General features: G+C 43.2%; 1 protein-coding gene across 1 annotated transcript in view; it reads left to right on the forward strand.

Moving 5' to 3' along the window:
* Nucleotides 1-6501: 6501 nt before the first annotated feature.
* SLC9A4 (solute carrier family 9 member A4) overlaps nucleotides 6502-18946 on the forward strand; it is a gene marked incomplete at its 5' end in the record, with an annotated part of 57428 nt that continues 44983 nt past the window's right edge. The window contains 2 exons of the mRNA XM_082672467.1: nucleotides 6502-6757; nucleotides 11817-12280. Of these exons, the coding sequence (XP_082528593.1) occupies nucleotides 6502-6757; nucleotides 11817-12280 (720 nt within the window). The remainder of the gene's footprint in view (nucleotides 6758-11816; nucleotides 12281-18946) is intronic.

Here is an 18946-nt window from a genome sequence, read left to right on the forward strand (position 1 = left end):
GCTTACTGCTCATTTGTGTATCTTTTTTTGAGAGATGTCTTTTCAGATCCTTTGTCCATTTTTAAATTGGATTATTTATCTTTTTATTATTGCATTGTAAGAGCTATGAATAGATTCAGAATACAAGTCTCTTATCAAATATGTGATTTGAAAGTATTTTTTTCCCATTCTGTGAGTTGTCTCTTTTCACTCCCTTGGTAGTATAGTGTTTTTTGTTTTTTGTTTTTAAATTTTGATGAAGTCCAATTTATCTACTTTTTTCTTTTGTTGGTTATGGGTTTTGATGTGTATATAAGAAAGTTTTGTCTAATCCAAGATCATCAAAATTTACTCCTGGTTTTTTCCTATGAATTTTAGGGTATAGCTCTTACATTTAGTCCATGATCCATTTTAAATTAATTTTTGTGTATGGTATTAAAAAGGAGTACATCTTTATTCTTTTATATGTGCATATTCAAGTTTTCCAGGGCCATTTGTTGAAAAAGTCATTTTTTTTACCTATCAAATTAATTGTCTTAGAACACTTGTCAGAAATCAATGGACCATAAATATGAGGGTTTATTTCTGCTTTCTCAATTCTGTTCTATTTATCTATATGTACTTTCTGATGAAAGTGCCACATTATTCTAATTCCTGTAGCTTTGTAGCAAGTTTTTGACATTGGGAAGTATGAATCTTCCAACTTTGTTTTCTTGTTTCAATATTTTTTTGGCTCTTATAGGCACATTCCATATGAATTTCAGGACCAGTTTGTCAATTTCTAAAATAGAAAAAAGACACCTAGGATTTTGATAGAGATTGTGTTGAATCTGTAGATCATTTGGGGGAGTATTGCCATGTTAACAATATTGTCTTTTGACCCATGAACAACGCGGTCTTTCCCTCCTTATCTGTGGTTTTCCTTTCTGTGGTTTTTGTTACCCTTGGTCAACCTTGGTCCAAAACTATTAAGTGGAAAATTCCAGAAATAAACAATTCATACGTTTTAAATTGAGCACCGTTGTAAGTAGCGTGAAGAAATCTTGAGTTGTGTCCTGCTCCATCCAGCTCAGGAAGTGAATCATCCTTTCTTCCAGTATATATATCCTGCTGTTGGTCACTAAGTAGCCTTGTCTAGGTTATCGGATTGATCGTCCTGGTATTGCATACAGTGATTGTGCTCAGGTAACCCTTATTTTGCTTAACAGTGACTCCAAAGCGCAAGAATAGTGATGCTGGCAATTCAGATATGCTAAAGAGAAGCCATAAAGTTCTTCCTTTAAGTGAAAAGGTGAAAGTTCTCAACTTAATAAGAAAGGAAAAAAAAAATCATATACTGAAGTGGCTAAGACCTACAGTAAAAATGAACCTTCTATCTGTGAAATTATGAAGAAGGAAAAAGAAATTTGTCCTACTTTTGCTGTCACACCTCAAACTGTAAAAGTGCTTAGTTAAGAGGGAAAAAGGCATTAAATTGTACAATAAGATATTTTGAGAGAGACCACATTCACATAACTTTTATTACATTATATTGTTATAATTGTTCTATTTTATTATTAGTTATTGTTGTTAATCTCTTACTGTGCCTAATTTATAAGTTAACTTTATCATAAGTAGGTGTGTAAGGATAAAAACGCAGTATATATAGGGTTAGGTACCATCGGCTGTTTCAGGATCCAGTGCAGGTCTTGGAATGTATCTTCCACAGATAAGAAGACTTCTACATTTAAATCTTCTCTGACTGCTTCCAACACTTTGTTTTTCAGAATACAAGTTTTACATCTCTTTTATTGAGAGTATTCTTAATACTTTTAGTTTTTGATGTTATTGTAAATGGCATTGCCTTTTCAATTTTAGTTCGTTGTGTTCATTTTACTGTAAAATACAATTTACTTTGGTATGTGTCATGTCTTGCAAATTTGCTAAACATCTATATTAGATCTAACAGTATTTTAGTCAATTATTTAGGATTTTCTATATAAGAGGTCATGTCATATGTAAATAAAGATAGTTTTACTTTTCCCCTTCCCACTTTGACATCCTTCATTTGTCCATTGCCCTGGCTAGAACCTCTACTAGAATGCTGAACAGAAGTGACAAGATTGGACATTCTTATCTGGTTTCTGATCTTATGAGGAATTCAGTTAGTCTTCATTATTAAGAATGATGTTGGCTGCAGATTTTTTATAGATGCCCTTTATCATATTGAGGAAGTTCCCTTTTATTCATAGTTTGTTGAATATTCTTAAAATCAGTGTTAGATTTTGTCAAATGCCTTTGCCTGGTCTATTGAGATGGCCATGTGGCTTTGTCCTTTATTGAGATGATGTATTATATTAAATGACATTTGTATGTTAAAACAGCTTGCATTCCTGGGATTAATCCCACTTGATACAGGTTAGGTTTATAATTGCTATATCCTCTTGATGAACTGACCTTTTTATTTTTATAAAATGTCCCTCTTTATCTCTAGTAACATTTTTTCAATCTTCACGCTTATTTTGTCTGGTATTTGTATAGCCACTCTGGCTCTCTTACCAACTGCTTGCATGGTGTACCATTTTTAACCCTTTTACAGTCAATCTACTTGTATCTTTGAATCTAAAACTCTATCTTCTGTAGACAGCATAGAGTATCATTTTTATTATTGTTGTTAACAACTGGACATTTTAAATAACTTTGTAGTAATTCTTGATACTGATTCTCCCCCTCCCCTACCTCCAGGTTTTGTTGTTGTTTGATTATCTGCTCATTTATTTGTTTAGCAACTTGGATGAACTATTTCAGTAAAGTCTATTTCTCTACGCAGACACTAATGCTGCCTTCAGTCGGTAGAGCCTTGGCCATTCTCATAATCCCCTTGACCTCTTCCTCTCTCACCCAGGATGACAGTGAAACCAGGGTTCTCTTTTGCTCTCACTGATCTCCCAGTGAAGCTTCTATCTGGTCTGCTGTGTCTGTTGATATCACTCCACACCCAGTAATTGCTAGCTGAATGATCTACTGTTCTCTACATGCCTTGGGTCAGAAATTGCTCCACAGTCTGTTTCAGTTAAAGTGCAGGGTAATTTTCACAGGAGTAAACTTTGAGGCCAGTCTTTGACACTTCTCTGACCCCACAATGGCTCTTCACCGGTCTACCCTTTCGTGTATAGATACCATGGAGCAACCAGCTCTTCCTACTTGCTCACTACCTAAACGTCCATTGTTTTTGACAGTGCCCTTAGGCTTGAACTTCCCTACACTCTGTTCCAAATAAAGCAAGTTCCCTTAGTGGTACTTATGGAGTTCTCTGTTCTAGGGGCTGCCTCCCACTTTAACAGAACCTCCATTCCACTGCTCCGAAAAGGGATACAGGAACAGCAACCTGCTTCTCTTAGAGAGACGCTCCTGCTTTATGAATCGGGTGCTGAACAGGGGCAGTAGCTCCAACTCTTCTCGGCTTGTCTCCCTTTGCACAGAAACTCAGCCCTATGAGCCAGACAGGGCGAGAGGGTTTGGGGCCCTTTATTCTTGGCCTGCCATGCCTGGGGTAGACTTGCAAGCCTGCGAGTAGGGGTTTCTAGAAGAGGCGATCTCTCAGCCATACTTGCCCGCAGTAGAGCTTGTGCAACACACTTCTTGGGACGAGGAAGGGGCGTTGATGACAAATACCGACAGCCTGATTTTCTGGGTAGAAACTGTAGCCCTGGACAGGGAGCTGGGGTTACAAGGGAGCCCCATCCTCTCGGCTGTGCCCACCCAGAGTAGAGTTTTCCTCACACTGAACTGGGAAGTAGGAGAGGGAAACAGTCCAGGACACAGACTCTTGCAGGTTTTACCAATATTTAGAAGATTGTCTTCAATTGCTGTACGCTCTCAGTACCATTTCCAGAGACTGAATGGTTGTTTTTTTTTTGTTTAATTTTTAACAGTTCTCACCAGTGATGGTTTTCCCACGAGGGAGAGCCTCCAGGGCTCTCATGCTATCATTCTGAAAGTGCCTTTCCCTTGCTTCCCTTTTTCTCTTACTCTTGCTGCCTTTGGTTTACAGAATTCATGTAATCTTTGTCGTACACTGTTTTGTAGGGAACCCGGATGAAGAAGGCACTTTAGAAGGAACATTCAGGCAGCTGTGTGAAAGTACTGCTGCATGGGTGGAAGTGATACCAAGAGTTGACCAGGTTGACGAGGAAACCTCACCCTGGAAGAAGATAGCAGGACGCCACAGAATTCTAGTTTTTCTTCTATTACCCTCCCTATAGTGGCATCACTTATCTGACACCATCAGCTATCAATTGATGAAAACATGTTGTCGTGTATTCACAAAGATTCAGAAATTTAGAGCAGGAAAAGGATACCTGGTATAGCATCTTCATTGTAGAGACGACAAAATTCAGGCTTAAACAGGTAAAGTGACTTTCTCAAAGTCAGTCAGATAATTAATGCCTGAGGACAGAGGCTTCCTAGTGCTTAGTTTTGGTCTTTCCACAGAGCACCATGGGAAACGCTCTCTCTCTCTCATTTCTTTTTAGAAGAAACATAAAATAAAATTCAAATAAAAAGATAAAATATCTATTTTAAAGAAGTTGTCCATCACAAGGCTATTCATGTAACTTTTTCTGAAAAAAAAAAATTGACCCAGTGTAGTCATCATCTGTGGTTCACCTGATAGTCTCGTTTTAGTGACTGGATCTGGTCAATTTTAGAGGCAAAGTGTGAAGGAAAGAGAAGAAAAAAAATCCAAATGTGAGCTTTTAATTCTATTGCCTTACTAAGAAGTTACGTCTAGAAGCTAGCTTTCCTCAACATTTTCCACCTCAATTTTCCATGATCTTCGATGAGTGTGGGGCTGAAGTGGGAACCATCTACATGCACTAATATGAATGAAGAAAAAAGATGCAAATCACCCTGCAGGTTGATATGGAATAGGTGTTGAGATAGTCTATGGATTATGAATAATAATTCTCATTCTCTGTTGAGCATTGTTCATCATTGCAACAGAATTCTTATCCTCAGATAGAATAACAGATGTGATTAATAACAGAAACTAACATTTATTAAGCATCAGTTACATGCCAGATACTTTACTTGCTTTATCTCATTTAATGATCCTAGCCACTCGGTGAGATAGATATTATTCCGTTCCCTCTTTTTAGACAAGGACGCTTTGAAAGGTAAGTGACTTGGCTACAGTCATCTGGCCAGATGTAGAGGAAATAGGAATAGATTCATGGCATGCATCTCAAAATTATTCCACAAACAGTCCGTTATTCTGCTTCTTTTGAACAAATAGGCCGTAATAACACGATTCTTTAAAATGAAAAGTTTGGATGTGCCACAGAATTTTTCAAAACTGGTTTTTAGAGATATTTCATGGAGCTTGTTCCTCTGCTTGTTCTTTTTTTTAATACTGTGTAAAGTTTATGGAGCGCTAGAGCTTCGTGTTTTGAATTACTGTCCAGACATATTCTATGCGGCCGCCTCCTCCTTCCTCTATTTTTTTTTTTTTTTTTTTTTTTTGCGGTACGCGGGCCTCTCACCGCTGTGGCCTCTCCCGTTGCGGAGCACAGGCTCCGGACACGCAGGCTCAGCGGCCATGGCTCACGGGCCTAGTCGCTCCGCGGCATGTGGGATCTTCCCAGACCGGGGCACGAACCCGTGTCCCCTGCATCGGCAGGCGGACTCTCAACCACTGCGCCACCAGAGAAGCCCCTCGTTCCTCTTTTACAGTGACCACATGACACAGTTTTCCAGCACTGTTCTGGTTTCCAGCTGTGGTCTGGTATGATTATTAATAGGTCTCCTGTACTTTCAGAAATGCCCTGGTTTGGATGAGAATTACGCGGTCATTCATCCTTGAACCGGTCAAGGTGTAGTATTGTGGCCGCCCACTAGGTGTCAGCAGTGTAACCCCCGCCAGAGAACTCAGGGAAAGCATTTCATTACAAAAGTCATATCTAAGCAAATAATTAAGTGTTTTTCAAGAGCTACCTGCAGCCTCGGCCATTCAAAACAAGTGAGGTAGCAGGGGGAGGAGATAAGGACGGGGTGCAGAACAGGTAGCTCCTTTTCTAGGATCTGGAAAAGAGGGAAGAATTCTCTTCCTGGTTAGAAGGGCTCTAGTGACATCTGGAATGAGCACCGTGGTGCCCTTTTTAATTTTCACTCACAAAGCGAAACCAGTGTGCAGTGAGGTGAGGAAACAGCTTTGAATGAAGAAGTATTTTTGCTTCATAGATTGCTCTTCAAATCACGATCGGATGAAGGTCGCACAGGTAGTTCCCTGGGCTTTCTCAAGTCTATTGAATGACTAGATGCATTTGGGCCAGAGGCTGAGTTGCCTGAACACAACTACTTTAAAGGCGATTTTGAAAATATCTATACTCAGAACTCAATGACGTGCTCGGACTCTTCCCGGAATGACCCACGGACTGTGCGTGTTTCACCTGTGACCCAGGTAGATGCTGCCGCTCTCTGGAAACCCTCCTCACTTCAGAAGCGCAGCGCACGAAGGCACACACAGTGAGAGAAGCCCACAGCATGGGTTTGCAGATGCTTGTGCCTTTCGGTCCTTGGAATTGGTTGTTCTTCCTGGTGGCCCTCAAGTGTGGTGGAGCATCTTCTGATTTGAATGAATCCACAAATGCCTCTCCCCAGCATGAGCCTGATGTTCGGTTTGCTGCTGCCGGCTCTGAGCCAGTTGAGACGGTATCTGTTTTCGCACTGGATTACGACTATGTGCAAATTCCTTACGAGGTCACCCTCTGGATCCTCCTAGCATCCCTTGCAAAAATAGGTAAGGCCCCAAACATCTACCTGGTTTTGGGAGTTGTTTTCCACGTGAGATAAGGTGTGTGAAAATGCCTTGTGGATGGTGAATTAAGTGGATTTTAACTCTTGCTGCTGTTACATAAAAAATTCTATTCCTGAGTCAAGGGAAAGTCATAACTGATTTTTGTCAAGCCATTTAATACCTCAGGTTGCGTTTTGAAATTTAAGAACCTACATTTGCGCTCTCGGTTCTTTTGATTTCCTCTCCTTTCAGGGTAACAACGATGTGACATTATTGGGCATCAAAAAATCTCGAGTTCTATGCTTTAAGAAATACAGAGTAAAACATGTCGCGCTTGGAATGACGCCCGTTGGAAATTTCTGGAACCATAGAATGATTCTTCTGTAAAATGTGCTTCTTTCATTCTTGGCCATGGAACCATGGGCTTCATCAACGACGCGCATTGTTTATTCTTTAAAAGTGGCATGTGCTCCTTGAAAGTTGACAGAAAGCAAGAAACAAGGCAACCAGAAGCAACTCGTATCACTCAGGGATGGGATGTGGTGGGATAGAGATGGTATCTGTCAGCAAAATCTTTGTTTACACCTGAGTCGAATGGAACCAGTGAAGCACCCCTGGTTTCCTCTGTGACATAAAGTGGATTCAAGTTAATAGATGAAATTCAAACCAGGGTTCTTTGTGCCCAAACCAAAGTGATGGTTTCCACTCTGTGACCATTTAATTTCCAAGTTCACCCCCTTGTCTCCTTAGAAACAGCTTATTTCAGAGTGGGAAACTAATACGAATATCTTAATTGTCAAGAATAATGTGTCCTTTGCTTTAGTTATTAACTTTGTTATTTGAGTAGATAAGATTGCCTCATTGAAATAGACCCTATGAATCATGTTAGAGCTTGTTTATATGTTTCCTCTGGAACAGCTGTGAAATATGGGGTGAGCCATGAAATCGGGCAGTTAGCTCCTTGGCATCAGGATACTGGGCTCTGTCTTCTCATCTAACTCCCTGCCCATGGATGTTGGGGGGTGCTGGCATATTCATTAGGTGCCCGTCATAACTGCTGTCCATTTTGAGCTCATAAGATGTGAAGATAGAATGAAATTCTTAGTTTGAAGAACTCTTGTGCAATTTATCAAATGACTAAATGACACAGAGGGTTGCACATTATTTCTGAGAAGGGCTCAAGTAAAAATGGGTTTCCAAAGAGATGGTATTCTCAGTTCAGAGCTAGGGGTCTAACACCTGTCATGCAACCACGTGGATACTGAGAACGTTCAAGTTGGTCTTATGTGATCTTGCGTTTTCCTTTGTCAAAAGGCCAGAGATTCTGACCCCACCCACTCCCTTCCTTTTCACAGTAATGGGTGAAGTTGGTCTGGAATCAGGTAACTAGCTGATTCCACTGACTAGCTCTGTCTTTCTTCGTCTCAGTTCGTTCATCTGTGAAATTATTGCTGAGATCTCTTTTTGGTACAAATAAGAATTTTCTAATGGAAAAGAGGCTTCTATTCTATATCAGTGAACATCTCAAGGCGCAAAGTATATGTTTTATGTTAGCATAAGACACAGGTTGTCCTTTAGAGGTGTTGTGTGTGCCCAGACTACATCTACAAGTTCAGAGTCCTGTAAGGACCCTATTGTTCATAGAATTGCTGTTTAAACGTTCTTGATGTTCATGTGGTTGCAACTCAACATACTTTAGAAAAAGAAAATAACTGAAGTAGGTTATCAGTTGGATCATGCTTATTCAAGCACAATTTCATTTTTACTGGCCTTTAAGAATTCAGATTATTTTTATATTGTACATGAAAAGAAGGTCAGATTTACTGAATATATACTGTGATGCAAGTACTGGTCTTGTAGCTTTCTATATGGTAGCTTGTTCACCTAGGGCAAAAAAAATAATAATAATGGCATAAAACTTGAACACTTAAGGAAACCGTATCGCTTTTTTAGATTCTATATTATAAATCTTGAATCAAAATATAATTAATAATCGCTAGTGTTCTTTTATTCCGTCATTCTATCAAGACACATTTATTGAGCACCCAGGCAAGGTGTAGGAATGATTGTGGTCCCCAGCCTCAAGGGGGAAGATGGGTGAATCTAGCGCTGCCTAACAGGTGCTCAGATAGGGCCATCTTTGACTTTCAGGCTGGACTTTGTCATTCGCGGCCTTTTAAGTTTCAGGCCAGGGAACTAAAACCTCAAAGTGACTGACTCTATTGTCCATTATGGAAGGGGAGAAGAATTTTGAAATGTGAAATTCACATAGCATTTCCCTTAAAGGGCCCTGCTTACAGGTTAAACCCTCTTCCTGCTATCACTGTGTAGATGCAACCCGGCTTCAGGCAGGTGACATTGGATCCATTTCAGGAAACTAGATCCCTGGAAGCAGGACCAGGCTCGGGAGACACAGGGCCTGAGAAAATTACACTATGGGCTCTTCCGCCTACTTTACATATTTAAAAAGTTAAGTGTGGTTAAAATGGGCACTAACTGAAGAAGGAGGAGGAGAGAGGAGAAGAAGGAAGCTGTTATTAGGAAATGGACAGAGCAGGACTTTAGAAGGAGGCCTTAAGCTGATCTTGAAGCCAGCGGGCTCTGTGGTTTGGAATAATGTCTCTTGATACTCCATTGTATTAACCTGCCTGCTGATGGTGGATAGAGCAGTTCAAAGCTGTGGTGAGGGAAACCCACGTGTTTTTGGATGGCTGAACCTAAAACTTCCTAAGGAGACATTCCATGGCCCCAACACCTATGGGAGGGAGCCTACGTCCTTAGCCTTGAATTTCAGGCCCTCCATTTTTTGGTCAAAATTAGTACACTTCCAATAGCCAGGATATGGAAACAACCTAAATGTCCATCAACAGAGGAATGGATAAAGAAGATGTGGTACATATATGCAATGGAATATTACTCAGCCATGAAAAGGAATGAAATCGAGTCATTTATAGAGACATGGATGGACCTAGAGTCTGTCATACAGAGTGAAGTAAGTCAGAAAGAGAAAAACAAATATCATATATTAATGCATATATGTGGAATCTGAAAAAAATGGTATAGATGATCTTATTTACAAAACAGAAATAGAGACACAGACATAGAGAAAATGTACGATACCAAGGAGGAAGGGGGGTTGGGAGGAATTGGGAGATTGGGATTGATATATATACACTATTGTTATTATGTATAAAATAGATAACTAATGAGAACCTACTGTATAGTGCAGGGAGCTCTACTCAATGCTCTGTGGTGACCTACATGGGAAGGAAATCCAAAAATGAGGGGATATATGTATACGTATAACTGATTCACTTTGCTGTACAGCAGAAACTAACACAGCATTGTAAAGCAACTATACTCCAATAAAATTTGTTTTTAAAAATCAGTACTCTTCCCAATTAAAATTTGCTCTGGCCAGATGAATCTCCTTGGTGAACGTCAAAACTATCTGGCTGGGCCATCCCTGTCTCTGCCCTCTTTTTCCTGGAGTTCTCCCCTCCTAAAATGCCTTCCCTCTGTTGTCCAACTATGTAAGTCCCACTCATTCTCCAAAACCTGTTCAACTTCTCCTTCCCATGCAAGAGCTTCTCTGATGAACAGCTGACCTGTTCATTCACTCATTTATACACTTAAGAAAGATTCTTTGAGCAATTAGACATGCTGTTATGGACAAGACATCTTGCTAAGCGCTTTGGGGAGATATAAGGATGTGTACCATCCTGCCTGAGTTGGAGGAGTTTAGAGATTAGTAGGGGAGAAAAGTCATGGACCAAAAATGGTAGAAAGGGATTGTTGTTGAACAGGTACAGACAAAATGTTACAATAATTCAAAGGAGGACATATTATTCCCTTGGGAAGAGATTGGGGAAAGCTTAGCCTCAAGGATTGAGCAGAGGACCAAAATAAGGTGGAGAGAAGGACAATGCAGGCAACGATAATAATACGTCAAGACAAGAAAGGAGGCCTCCAGGATGAAAAGGCGTGAGCTTGGCTATAAGGTAGGATGCATGAAGACAGTGCAGGGTGTGTGGGATACGGACTCGGGGAGAGCCCCAGGTGGCCTGCTGTGCCTGGATCTCTTGTCATATTTGTTGATATATTCAATATACACTTCTCTGTATACTTATACATTATGTTGGCTTTATCTTCTTATTAAGAACGTTTATAAAATTTCATCAGTAGCTGGAATTGTAGAAAACATGTTTGGTCCCTCCCCCTCCCAGGACTTACAGTGGGTTGTTCTTGTCACAGGGATGCTTAACAAATATTCTCAGTTTAAATTCCATGAGATGCTTTGCGTGGAGTCTTAGGTGGGGAATTGAACAATCAGATAACGTGGTGTAGAATAGTCCTCTGGCAGCAGGATGTGGAATAGACCGGGAGGGGGAGGGAGAGGGAGGAGATCAGGAAGACACCGCAGTAAGTAGGATGAGAAGTGGGGCGGTCCTCAGTGAAGGCAGTGGCTGCAGGAGTGGACAGAAGGAGACGGACTTCCGGGGCAGCTAGTGGGAGACATCACTGATGAAATAGGTTGCCAATTGCACGAAGGGGCAAAGGTGACGGGGTCCCCATAAGAATGGGACTTGATTTCCTCTCAAGTGGCTGACTGGGTGGCAATGTCATTGGTTAAATAAAGGAAACAAAATAAAGACTTTTCATGTGTATTCATTTGTTTGTGGTGGAGAAGGAAGTGAGGTGAGGTAAGTTTGGAAGAAGCTGGGGTTTACGTCACTGTGACAGACTCTTGCGGGAGCTTCAAAGGTGGGTTTTGCATGAGAGCAGAAGAGTTCCACTGCTCAGATCCCTCAGGATGGGGAAAACAGGAGGGCACGGCTGGCTGAGAAGATGCTGGCACCTGCCCTGAGCACGGAAAGCACTTCCTCACACCAAGCTGCAGCCACACGTGCAGCTCCTGCTGCAGATGGGTGCTGAGGCTGGGCCCGGAGAGGCCGCCACCTGTGTGGCTTTGAAAGGCCTCTCGCACACCCCTCCCCTGGCGTCCCGGGGGCCAGAGCCGGGTCATTTGCCGACATCTAAACGTGTTCTCCGCTCTCCGCAGGCTTCCACCTCTCCCACCGGCTGCCGGGCCTCATGCCTGAGAGCTGCCTGCTCATCCTGGTGGGGGCCCTGGTGGGCGCCATCATCTTCGGCACCGACCACAAGTCACCTCCGGTCATGGACTCGAGCATCTACTTCCTGTACCTCCTCCCGCCCATCGTCCTGGAGGGCGGGTACTTCATGCCCACCCGGCCCTTCTTCGAGAACATCGGATCCATCCTGTGGTGGGCGGGGCTGGGGGCCCTGATCAATGCCTTCGGCATTGGCCTCTCGCTCTACCTCGTCTGCCAGGTCCAGGCCTTTGGCCTGAGCGACGTCAACCTGCTTCATAACCTGCTGTTTGGGAGCCTGATCTCGGCTGTGGACCCCGTGGCCGTGCTGGCCGTGTTCGAAGAGGCGCGGGTGAATCAGCAGCTGTACATGATGATCTTTGGGGAGGCGCTCCTCAACGACGGCATCAGCGTGGTGAGATGCGGCCCCCCACCGTCCCCAGGGAGGCAAGGGGCCTGGCGGGTGGAGAAGGCCAGGCAGGCCTGGGCCTCAGCAGGACAGAGATGGGCCAGGGCAGCGTGGCCCCAGGTCTGGCCACTGCCCTTGGCATCTGCACAGTGGCCACGCTTACTCACTACACTGCTTGCCATCCACTGGCTTCTTTAAAGGAGAAGCAGGAGAGAGGAAGCATGATTCTTTAGCGAATTCGGTGTTTCATTGAGCAAGCAGAAACTGTGGCTAAAGGCTCTTCTGGGTCTAAGGCTCTTCTGGGTTTAAGGCCCTTCTGGGCTTTCGCACTAGGACAAGCAGTACCTGTGTCTTATTTTCTCTCAGTCACGGGACCTCACCCTCCTTCCCTTTATATGCTTTCTTTTTAAGCTCTGTTTTAGATGATGAAGTTAAATAAAAGGTAGGGGTAGGGAGAGAGATGACGGAGGATTTGCACAAATGCATTGGCTTGTATATCAGTCTCAATTCCGTGACTCCCACGGAGAATGTGACAGAGCAGCTTTGCTTAGGAGTCCTTCCAGAGAGAGGCCGAGAAGCGTTTACAGGCCAGATCAGCGCAGAGCATTAAGGCCCAGAGATGACTTTGGCTAGAGGCGCTGAACTCTTCCTGATTGGCTGCCGCATTGCCCAGTTTCCTTACATTACTGCAAACCGTCACCAGGAGTTAGTCTATGTGATTTTATATAAATTTTGATGTACTTTTCTTATTCTTACATTTATATCACGTCACATAAGGAATACTAGAATGCATTTTCAGTGTAAAAGACTTAAATAGTACAGAATCGTACAGCATAAAACACAAAAGCCTCCGCCTGACCCTCTTCCCTCCCCCTTGGATCCAGTTTGCCTTTCTCTCCCTATTTTTATCATGGACACATGCATGTACGTACGCAGATATAGATGTATTGATACATCATTCTACATAAAGTGGGTGGCATTAAGTCATAGGTACTGCTTAGAGGTAACAAATCTTGGACTTCTTTCTAGGTCTTTTCCACTGTTGCAGAGTATTTCATAGATTACGTTTATAAAGCTTTATTTAACCAGTTCCTGATGGGTGAATATTCAGGTGGTTGTCAAGTTTTCACTTTAAAAAACAGTGTTGCGATAAGTATTCTTGTGTCTGCATGCATCTCTTTTCGTACTTGTGAGTCTTTTTATAGGATATATTCTTGGAAGTGAAATTTTTGGGTTAAAAGTAGGTATACTTAAAAATTTGAGAGATGCTGCTATAATCCCCTCCTCTTCATTCAAATGATGAAGGAGGGATTCCCACCAGAAGGTTATAGAGTGACACCAATGCTAAACAGATAAGACTAATGACAAGTGTGTTCGTCACCTATACTCACAGCCCGGGGTAGGAGGCCACCGCACACCATGCCGGGCCACATGGGTGCTGCACTGGGGAACTGAGTGAGCTATCAGGGACTGCGGGAGGAACTAGTAGAAGGATGGGGTACCTCCTGGTTCCTAGGGGATGATGTGATTGACTTATTAGTTTTTATTTAACAAACTTTCATTTGGTACCTATTGTGTTCTGGGCACAGTGCTAACTGCTTGGGTGGCAATGATGATGAATGAGACGAGGTCCCCTGCTCTCTTTTTTTGTAAATGTTTATTTTATACTGGAACATAGTTGATTAACAATGTTGTATTAGTTTCAGATGTACAGCAAAATGATTCAGTTATGTATATATATGTATCTATTCTTTTTCAGAGTCTTTTTTTTTTTTTGCTGCATTGAGTCTTTGTTGCTGCGCGCGGGCTTTCTCTAGTTGCGGTGAGCGGGGGCTACTCTTCGTTGCAGTGCATGGGCTTCTCATTGCGGTGGCTTCTCTTGTTGCGGAGCACGGGCTCTAGGCACGTGGGCCTCAGTAGTTGTGGCGCGCGGGCCCAGTAGTTGTAGCCTGCGGGCTCTAGAGCGCAGGCTCAGTAGTTGTGGCACACGAGCTTAGTTGCTCCGCGGCATGTGGAATCTTCCCAGACCAGGGCTCAAACCCGTGTCCCCTGCATTGGCAGGCGGATTCTTAACCACTGCACCATCAGGGAAGCCCATCAAAGTCTTTTGAGTAATTCCACAGGCTGTCAGGGAAGTGGTCCCCAGTACACATGGATATACGAGTACCGTGCCTGGTCCCTTGATAAGGAGGGCAATTGGGCTGCGGGACCTTACCGTGGGGTCAGATTGCAGGGGGAACTTGCAGGAGAGCCATTCAGAACCCTTCTCACTTTACCAAATATATTAAACCTTAATTTTAGTTTGTATGTATACGGCTGCCAAGGTTTTCCAGAAATCTTTGTGGGCTTGCGTTTCCACACACGGTGTATTAAGTGCATATGTCCTTGTAGCATTGTCAACAAGGGGCATTGCTTTCTTAATGTTTTCCCATCTGATGAGCAAAAAAGGATGACACGTGTTTGCTATAATCTGCATGATGATACGAAGCATCTTTTCAAAGATTGTGGATCATTAGTGTTTCTTACGCTATGAATTGGAAGTTCACGTCCTTTCAAGGTTGCCAGACTTAAAAAAAAAATACAGGTTACCAGTTAAATTTGAATTTCCTATAAACAATGAGTAATTTTTTATCAGCATGTCCCAATTATTGTATGCAAATATCGCTTCTTGTCAAGTTTTCTTTGAGAACAGTTGCTGTTTTTTTTCTTTTTTAATTGATTTGTAGACTCATTAAATTATCTAAACTTTAAGCTTTAGATAAACTTTAAATTAGCTAAACTTGAATGTTACATAAAAAGCAAACATTTTCTCCCATTCTGTCACTTAAATTTTTTTAAGTCATGTATCTTCTATCTATAAAAGTTTTAAATATGTATGTAGTCAAACCGACTAATGTATTCTTTTATTGCCCTGGGTTTCACATTTTGTTTTCCGAGACTGTGCCTAACCAAAGAACATGCACACGTTTTGTTTTGTTTTTTAATTTTTCTCCCTTTTACAATTAATTATTTAATTCACCTGGCACACAATTTTTTTAGTGTTGTTATTCATAATTTTCTTTATTTTTTCTTTTTAAATTTTAATTTATTTATTTTATTGAAGTACAGTTGATTTACGTTGTGTTAATTTCTGCTGTACAGCAAAGTGACCTAGCAATACACATATATACATTGTTTTTAAAATTCTTTTCCATTATGGTTTATCCCAGGATATTGAATATCATTCCCTGTGCTATATATCAATAGTAGGACCTTGTTATTCATCGTGGCACACAATTTTTTTTTTTTTTTTTTGCGGTGCACGGGCCTCTCACTGTTGTGAGAGGCTCATGGGCCCAGCCGCTCCGCGGCATGTGGGATCTTCCCGGACCGGGGCACGAACCCATGTCCCCTGCATTGGCAGGTGGAACTCTCAACCACTGCGCCACCAGGGAAGCCCGGCACACAATATTTTATCATGAGGACTTTATGCCAAAATGGATAGTACTGGGGGAAAAAGCATTTGAAAATAATCTAAGATATCTGGGGTGGATTCACCAAGTGGAGGAGACCCACACTTGAAGTCAGAAGCCAGGTTATTTATTCATAATGAGAATCTCTAACTATTGAGCGAGATACTAGACTCATCAGACCTGCCTGTTCTTCCCTGCTGGGCGAGCATCTCAGAAAGCCAAGTTGTCTGCCGGTTGCCAGGGGAGCCTGGACTCCAGCCTGCCATCCCATTTACGTATCTCATTTCTCAGTGTGTGGCCCTCAAGCCACCTGCCTCAGAACCCCCCAGGTGGGCTTGGTGAGCACTCAGATGGCCAAAGAGCAATGACTCTCTGGGAACAGAGCCTGGGAATCTGTATTTTTAACCAGCACCTCAGAGGATGGCTGATGTTTGGGAACTACTTGTTCATGGCCTTTAGGTGGTGAGAGCTGATATATCTTGATCTAAAACGATGCTACGTCTGGGAAAGGTCTGGGCTAGATTTGTCTGCACCCATTCTTTCTTCAGGTGCTTTCGTCCTTTGGGTTTTGTTACAGTGGAATAAGTCCCCTTGGCTGGGAACCAATTCCACCTCCTAAGGCACCCCTCTGAGCCACGATGCCTCCGTTTCACAGTTTATCCAGAGAGCATCTCATTTTACTCATATCCAAGTTCTTTGGGGTCCCTTGCTGACTGTAACCCCACGAAAACAATGCCCTTGAGGGTGCTCATCTGTGTCAACATCAAGGCCACCTCCTGGCAGCCCATTCTGAGATAATTATCCAACTTTCCCTTCCTAAATGGTTAGAGAAAATTAGCAATGACGATATCACCTCACTTAATTTTCACAGACCAAAAAGCTCTTTCTTGATACAACCTACAAACCTTGTTGCCGAGACATAGTCTTTGTTAACGACGCATGAAAACATGGGGCTCTGTTCCCTCTGTCGTGCTGCCTCTGAACTGGAGACTCACTTCAGCCTGAGTTTTCTCTAGACTTTACATCTAGAACCAATCACGGCCTGGGGTTTCTTTGCTAACTGCATTTGTTTGACTTTCCCAAAGTTTAATTGTTTCCACTTGGACTTTCTTTTTGAAATGATCATTTCCCAATAAAATTGTGATTCTCAGCTGACCAGAGTATCTGCTTGAGGGCACTGCTGTGACCTCCACGTGGTGAAGCTGCTGCGGTGCTGGCTCCGGGGTGGGGATGGAGGTGCCCACACGTCACTCGGGGTCACCCTGGGGTCACCCTGGGGTCACCCACAGCACAGTGATATTAAGTGTGTGCTGGGGCACTTCTGCGTCCCTGCGTGAAACTGGAGACGCTCGGGGCCGGATTTAGAAAGCAGTTTGAGAGCAACTGGTATTTAATGCAGTGCAGTTGTCTTTTGAGCCAAGGGCCTTGGACTCACCCTTTCATTGAGGAGGGAGCCTTCCCGAGGGCAGCCGTCACAAGCGGGCTCTTTCAGCAGAAAGTCTGAGTCATCCAGAGAGAGACCTGTGATTAGTGGGTTACATGTGACAACTTTGCAGATCCTTATCCCACGAAAAGAGCTGCCTCTCACTAAAGAGGAGATGCTGCAGAGGAGATGCAACCATCGAAAGAGCAATGAACCTGACCCTCCAGGTCTCTTGTCCACTTAATTCTCCCTCTCGCTGAATGTTTTAGGTTATGACTCCCATCATGAGAACTTCCTTAATGGTGGGCAAAGGGAGAAGAGACAAAACCCCAGTAGCATTCAAATAATAACTAGTATCCCCAGTTGAAATCTCATGGCCAGCATCATAGCAGTAAGAGAGATGCAGCCACTATACCCAGGCCCTGTATGGGGTCACTTGTACATTTATTATTTTATTAAATCCTTAGATTTTCCTGTGAGGCTGAATTAATAGTCACATTTCACAGATGAAGAAAATAAGGCAAAGGGAGTACAATAGATTGCACAAGGGCATCCTGCCTGGCCATGACAGAGCAGACATGGGTGCCCAGGTCTGTCTCTTCCCAATCTCTTTTCTTTTATTCTTACCTTTTGAATTTTCAACTCATGGAGCTGAGAGGAACAGGAGAGAACCAATCTGTTACCCCTGAGGTGACTGGGCTCATGTCCAGTTGGTAGGGAATCCAGTGCTTTCTCCAAAACAGAACTGGCTTGTTTGGCCAAGTCCAGTATGTGGCTCCGGGCAAGACTCTGGTCATCTCTGTGCCTAATTTCTGTAAAATTGGGGTGATGGTATTACTTAGCTCGTAGGGTCACTGGAAAATTCCCATTAAGCTGTCAGTATAGCGAGTGTTCAGCATGCAGTGAGAACTCCAGGCATGTTGGCTATTATTTTTTATCACACCAACTCAGGGACATGCATGGTGGTTGGCTCCCTCTTAACAAGCATTTGATTTTTGGTTTTGGGGTTTTTTTTGCAGTACGCGGGCCTCTCACTGCTGCGGAGAGGAGCACAGGCTCTGGACGCGCAGGCTCAGCGGCCATGGCTCACGGGCCCAGCCGCTCCGCGGCATGTGGGATCTTCCCGGACCAGGGCACGAACCCGCGTCCCCCGCATCGGCAGGCGGACTCTCCACCACTGCGCCACCAGGGAAGCCCAAGCATTTGGTTTTAAACACGGCACTGCTTCGTGTATTGTAGGCAGATCGTTCTTATATTTGTATTCCTCCAGGGTTTTCCTGCATCAATTTGCTGAGTAAGCAGCAAGGTGATGCCACCACGGTTTCTATCATCTTTTTGCCCCATGTCCCCTCCTCCACCTCACCTGGTAGGTGTCGGCATCCCCCCCTGAGGTTGGAACCCAGGCAGCCTGGCTCCAGAGCATCTCTGCTCCTAACTCCTACTTCATGCTGGTTCTTCACCCCTCCCTCTCTCCCCACCACTTTCTTTCCCTCCTTCCTCTGGTGATGTCTTCATTTCTCATCTTGCTGCCACTGTAGTCCACTCTCTAGGCATAAGGTGGACGAGAGAGTGGTAGAGGGAGCTGCAATGCAATAAGGTTTCTGAGCAGGACCCTTGGGCTAGTCACACTGGCAGGCATTTTATCTGCATTTTCCTCTTAGAGCTTTATAACAACCTACTGTGGCAGGATTGCTGTCCCCATTTTGTGAAGGAGCAGTATACGGTGCTTAAGAGCAGAGTACCCCCGTGTCCCCAGATGTCTATCAACTGAAAAAAATTGCACAATGTGAAATTTGT

The sequence above is a fragment of the Grampus griseus genome (assembly GCF_964374135.1).
Source record: "Grampus griseus genome assembly, chromosome: 15".
NCBI lineage: Eukaryota > Metazoa > Chordata > Mammalia > Artiodactyla > Delphinidae > Grampus > Grampus griseus.